The sequence below is a fragment of the Branchiostoma belcheri genome, unplaced genomic scaffold (genome assembly GCF_001625305.1).
Source record: "Branchiostoma belcheri isolate BF01 breed outbred unplaced genomic scaffold, Haploidv18h27 scaffold137, whole genome shotgun sequence".
Classification (NCBI taxonomy): domain Eukaryota; kingdom Metazoa; phylum Chordata; class Leptocardii; order Amphioxiformes; family Branchiostomatidae; genus Branchiostoma; species Branchiostoma belcheri.
Genome location: NW_017802791.1, coordinates 476,851 through 482,850, shown reverse-complemented (window position 1 = coordinate 482,850; position 6,000 = coordinate 476,851). Strand labels below are relative to the sequence as shown.

Here is a 6,000-nt window from a genome sequence, read left to right as displayed (position 1 = left end):
ATACACATGATAAAATCATTGCCTAATAAATGCCTCATTTTTGTGTCAAATGGTTGTGCTGTGTGGCGTTACGTCAATTGATGGTTTAATAGTGCTTTGACGCGAATATTTTACGATGCTTCAGACTTGCATAGGCACGGGTCCAATCCAATATTCAACATAAATCTATGAACCGATAGTAAGCCCTCATTACGCTATTTGTAATATCTGGATCCGTCCCTTCTTATATTTCATTTACAAAGGATATGAATCTGATAGGTCGAAATAATGAAGCGTTATGTCAATTTTGACGTATTATGTCATAATGACATCAAAATGTGGTTGCAATATGATGTACCGTTCACGAGTTCTGGGGGGGGGGGGCGAATAAGCCCCCCACCCCTTGAGTCCCACGAATCCCCAAAAACTTGGTCTATATAGGGTTAATCTAACCGAAACATGTAAGTGGTTCGCATGAGCCGTCTTTTGAGGTGGTGGAGGGTAATTATAAAAACACGCCGATGCGGTATTCCCCGGCAGAGTCAGGCTGTGGTATGACGTGTACCCGTTCTTTTGTGCAGTCTACCAGGCAGGTGGCGGTGTTACACGTCTTTCTACTCAACCTGCAACACGAGACCAGACCCCTAAACAACATGCTTTCACTAGACAGGTCACCGGTTACTTGGCAGGGCGTTGCGCAACACTTAGCAATAACGTCCCATACAATAGCCTTACGGTGTCATGTAACTACCACAACAATGACGCACGTCGCTCTAGCCAGGACTTAAATATGTTTACACCTCAGGAGGAAGTAGATTGTACAACAGCCGTCTCCCAAATGCTGTTCAAGGAAGACCCAGTTCCTTGTTGTAAAAGAGAGAGCACCACTGACAACATGAAGAAGGAGGGTCCCAGTGCTTTTTACTGTGTGGCCCTCCTCGTTGCTGTGACTGTTGACAACACCTTGGCTTTGTCTGGGTGAGTACTTCTTTAATAGCCGTATGAAGTATTTGCTAACCGCCTTCCAAGTGCGGTTGGACGGTATTCTGTTCAAGAAAGACCCAGTTCCTTACTGTAAAACATAGAGCATCACTGACAACATGAAGAAAAAGGGTCCCAGTGATTTTTACTGTGTGGCCCTCCTTGTTGTTGTGACTGTTGACAACACCTTGGCTCTGACTGGGTGAGTACTTCTTTAATAGCCGTGTGAAGTATTTGCTAACCACCTTCCAAGTATGGTTGGACGGTATTCTGTTCAAGGAAGTCCCAATTCCTTGTTGTAAAAGAGAGAGCACCACTGACAACATGAAGGAAGAGGGTCCCAGTGCTTTTTATTGTGTGACCCTCCTTGTTGCTGTGGCTGTTGACAACACCTTGGCTCTGTCTGGGTGAGTAATTCTTTAATAGCCGTATTTGCTTAGCTTCTCTAAAACCACTCTCTTGACAACACTGGCTAACGTATATGTCTACTTCAACTTCAAATGTGTAGTTTTGTTTCTTATTTGCTACGTTAATTTGGCTTAATTCTGTAGGAATTAAGATGTATTTTGTTCATAATAAGGTAGGGAATTTTCTCGACCAGCTTCGTAATTCCTGCTTCTCCTATAGGGTTAGATAGTCGTCACTACTTGTTAGAAATTTGGCTGGTCTCAATCATGATGCTCCTGACTCGGGGAGGAGAAGAGTTGCTGTTACAGTTCTACTCGGTAACCCGTAACCCCGGTGAGTGGTCATACCATTCAGGTGGTAGCACCATTCACCTTGAAGTGGCCTAACGGCCGAATGACACTGTACGCAATGAAGAGTGGCAGAGTTTGGGCACCAGAGATGACTTTACTTGTACTCAGAACGGTGATCACAATAGGAAAGCCATCCCAACGGCCAGGCCGGCCAGTGGGAGTATGCGACTGTGCCTGGCTAACTAAATCGTTCCATCGAGGGTGGAAGCTAACTGTCTAGAAGTAGAACGGCGACTAGTCAACTACGTGTACTTGATATCAACGCCTAAGTCGGCAGCAGGCGAGTTCTACTGCATGTAAAAAGAAAAGAGATATAAGTATGTCTCGAGCGACATGCTCGACGCCTAAGGTCGGCAACAGACTAAGTTCTGCTACACGAGTAGGTACGAGATGTAATGTGGCATCCGCAATGCATAGAATTAGCAACAAACTAAGTTAAACTACAAACATAATTCAAACTGAACGACGTGTAATGTGGCGTGCTCTTTGCCTAAGGTCAACAACGAATAAAGTTCAGTCAAACATGTCTCCTAAGCCTAGTGCTCTCCTATCTAAATATATATGAGCAAAAGAACATTGCATAAATATGGGAATGAAAGGCTCAAAAGGCCACTATTCTACAGTATACATGGCATGCAATAAAGTCCAGCTTGTAGAGAAGGTGAAAGTTCTGTCCGGTTGTGAGGCGAGTAATCATATAGAGTTCTGTCTTGTCGTTGAAGGATGAAAGGTCTACGCTGCCAGCGTGGAGATAAAGTAGCTGCTGGGCGGGAGGTGGTAACCACGCCAACTCCTCCGGCAGAACTTGGCAGAATGGCGCCTGACGTCAGAGCCAGATCACTCCGCGCCATTCCCTGTGATGAGGCCCGTGACCTCATCACCCCATTGTTACGTGGCGACCAATAAGCACTAAGTAAAAAAAAAAAATTACCAAACTATTGTCTACTGTTCCAGTCCACCTGGTAGTGTATGCGACAGTCAGTGTTGTGACGGATGGGACCAAGTTAGGGACACCTGCGGTAAGTGTGGTGATGCACTGTCACGAGTTTTTGTTTTATAAACAGTCCTGTTTACAGTAAGGAGTCAGGACTAGGTGAACTACTTCGTGGCAACTCATTTTACCCATTCGACTCTTGGTATGAGAATTTATATGTCACAGTAAAATAACACAGTCACAATGAAATTGTCCACCTAAGCACTCGATAGAGTTTGTACACAGTGAACATTTAGTGACAAATTAGTCATCTATAAGATTTAAAAGTAAAAGAAATACGATATGGTCATCACATAATTATATATTTCCATTGCGATATATGTGTGTTGAGTTCATGTTTCATCTTCCTACAAAATCATAAGTCTATTGTATACTAAATTTGGTTACTTCACATTCCAGTACACTGCTACTACCCATGTGTACACGGCACCTGTGTGGACACTAACGTCTGTGAGTGTGAGCCTGGGTGGGAAGGACATGACTGTAGTCAAGGTAAGATGTTTTCCATGTAATGCTTCCTCGTCTTTTCAAGCAACTAATTACATTTGCACAAAGGTCCCTTTTGAAAACAAACTTCCTTATTGACAGAAAGGAGAAGCTTCTTTATTTTCGAAGCGAAATCTTTAAACAATTAACGAGGAAGTCTTCCTGAAGCCGCACTCTCACTGTAAAAAAGTCATTTCCTCAAGACAAAGGGAAAATATACCCCTCTTCAAAAAAGTGTCAGTTCCATTTTGCTCCGTCATTAGTTGATGGTGATGATTATGATTGGTTTATTGGAAGGAACTCAACACGATCTGACATAGCAGTCAGCAGACTGAATTAGCGTCAGACTTTACAGAATGTATTAAGATCAATCAAGTGGATAAATCTAATAACACCTAAGATACAAAATTATGAAATGTTTAAAGTTCATTCAGAACTTTTGTCATACAGAGATATATAAAATATGCTACCATTTAAAAGGTCTACAGTTTATTCAATACCTCATAGAGAAACAATTAATAGAAAAACGCAGCTCTTGATGACAGAAAAATGTATACACGCTAAATAAGATATACCCTGGAATCCAGAACTCGTTTTCCGGGCCACAAGAGCCCTTCGCCCGCTGGTGTAAATTACCGCTACGGGGGAGTCTAGCCCGGGGGGAGTTTGGCGGGCCCTACCCGGACAAACCCCTCAGGCTCAACTACCCCGTAGCGCTAATTTAGGCAGGCGAGCAAAGGGCTCTCGGCTGCCGAAGGAAAACGGCAAACGGCCCGATACTAGTTTTGGCATCCAGGGTAAATAGGATATAATTTGACACCAATGCAGACGTTGACGAGTGTTGGTATGAGACCCACGCCTGTCACCACAACTGTCACAACAACGATGGATGTTACACCTGTTCCTGTGACGACGGCTTCCACCTCATCAACTCTACACACTGCGTCAGTTCTCCAACCTCCGACATCAGCAGTACACCGGCGGGCCTTCCACAGGGGGCTATAGAGATTCCTGCACACTGTGTCACAGCTACAACAACCCAAACTACACAGAGAACCACCAAAACCACAACTACAGCCAGCATGACTACAAGGCGACTACTGAGGACCGACAAAACTACTTGTAGGTACTCATTCTACCTGCCTGATCTTCAACATCATGTATCAAGTTTTATTTTTTCTCTCATGTTTAGATTTGGTTTTCCCGGTATCTATGTGAAAACACTACTCTTACATTTAACTACATTTTTGATGACATGAAAATACATTTTTTTGTTCTATTTTAAAAGCACCAGGCCGCCGGCCTACCTTTTCTCTCACTACATTGCACGAAAAGTTGAGTTTACCAAAGGTTGTAAACTCAGGTAATGTTTACGATGTACACAGTATCTGGCTTTGCAATGGTAGTAAATAAAGGTCAATTGCAGTAATTTCCTTTACAACCCTTTTTTAAGTCCGGTATTACCTACTTGGCCTTCATTTACTACCATTGTAAAGTTCAGAAGTGTTTATTAAAGAAAAAGCAATGTTAACATTACACAACTATACAGGTATCGGTAAATCTAGGTTTTCGTGCAGTGCTAGTTCTATTTCAAAGTACAATGAAAGAGGCCGAGGTTGGCGTTATGCAATAAGTATTTGTTTATGTTTCTTTCCTTTCTACCCCCCCCCTCACAGTTTCTTTATCATTCATATATGTGTGGGTAAAGTGTGAAACACAGGTTAAGGCTTCTTGTAAAGTCCAGTTTGGTTTTTAACACTGTTCCTGGCCCGCCAACGATGACGATGGTGATAATGATGTCCCTTGTTCCTTACAGCTCCAGGGGGATCGCCAGAACTCCAGAACGTTGACTGGAGTATCTGGGCAACAGTAATCAGCGGGTGGGCCCTGGTGCTTCTGGTCATCTTCAGTATCTTCATCTACTGCAAGAAGAAGAAGAAGACGACACCCGTAGAAGCTGGCCGACAGCAACGGTTCGCAAACACTGGAGCTCCACAATGTCAACCTCATGGTTCCCCACCCGGCTACAGCCACATGCACTGGGGTAATTCCACTTACAATAACGTGTACGTTGAAGAAATTCGCGAAGCGCCTAGCCCACCGCCACCATATGTGGCGACGGAAGGTTACAGAGCTACCACAGGCTTTGCGGCTGTAGCCGGAATGCCAGAGGTTGACATAACGCATAAGGATGATGTAGGCGTTGCGAAAGCTAGTATTTCGTACGCGGGTACAATTCCTGCATTTCCGACTAGCTTGGACGTTGATATTCAGAAAGCGCCACCCGTACAAGATGATGCTTATAAAACACTGAACATGGCTCCTGGCAATGATTGGGAGAGATCTAAGCGCTGCTGAAGTGTAGCATTAAGTGATAACTATTTCATCAATTTATGAGTTGTCGTACGTAGTCAAATGTAGAATTTCCCATACAGGATCCAAGATTGTAGTAACAACCAGCACCTATCACTTGTGTGGAGTGGAACACGGATGCACTGTTTGCTTTGTTGCTTTGATTTTGTTTACAATGTGTGGCTATAACTTGCACAATAAAGAAATGAAAAGATGTCCTGTTGTTCTCTCGTTCTTTGTTTTTTTCATGGACATGTTATGCAGACATGATCATTATGGTCAGGTATGACTGGGGTTTGTCAAAAAGCGGTCAACACTTACCGAATTCGTGGTACGACTGTCCGCTTCTCTGAACACTGGAAACGTAACACCAGTCCTGTTGTTGGCCTGGGTAAAAGGCTAAGTGTAATTTGTGTTGGGTGTACATACTCACCGACACGGATCATGACC

The 6,000-nt window shown here is 43.6% G+C and overlaps 1 protein-coding gene across 1 annotated transcript; it reads left to right on the top strand.

Annotated features, from left to right (window-relative positions):
* Positions 1-2,637: 2,637 nt before the first annotated feature.
* On the top strand, positions 2,638-5,739 carry LOC109464365. The gene is made up of 4 exons (XM_019761313.1): positions 2,638-2,737; positions 3,112-3,204; positions 4,027-4,320; positions 5,015-5,739. Exons 3-4 carry the CDS (start codon positions 4,281-4,283, stop codon positions 5,554-5,556), a joined length of 582 nt encoding a protein of 193 aa, XP_019616872.1. The 5' UTR covers positions 2,638-2,737; positions 3,112-3,204; positions 4,027-4,280; the 3' UTR covers positions 5,557-5,739.
* Positions 5,740-6,000: the final 261 nt, after the last annotated feature.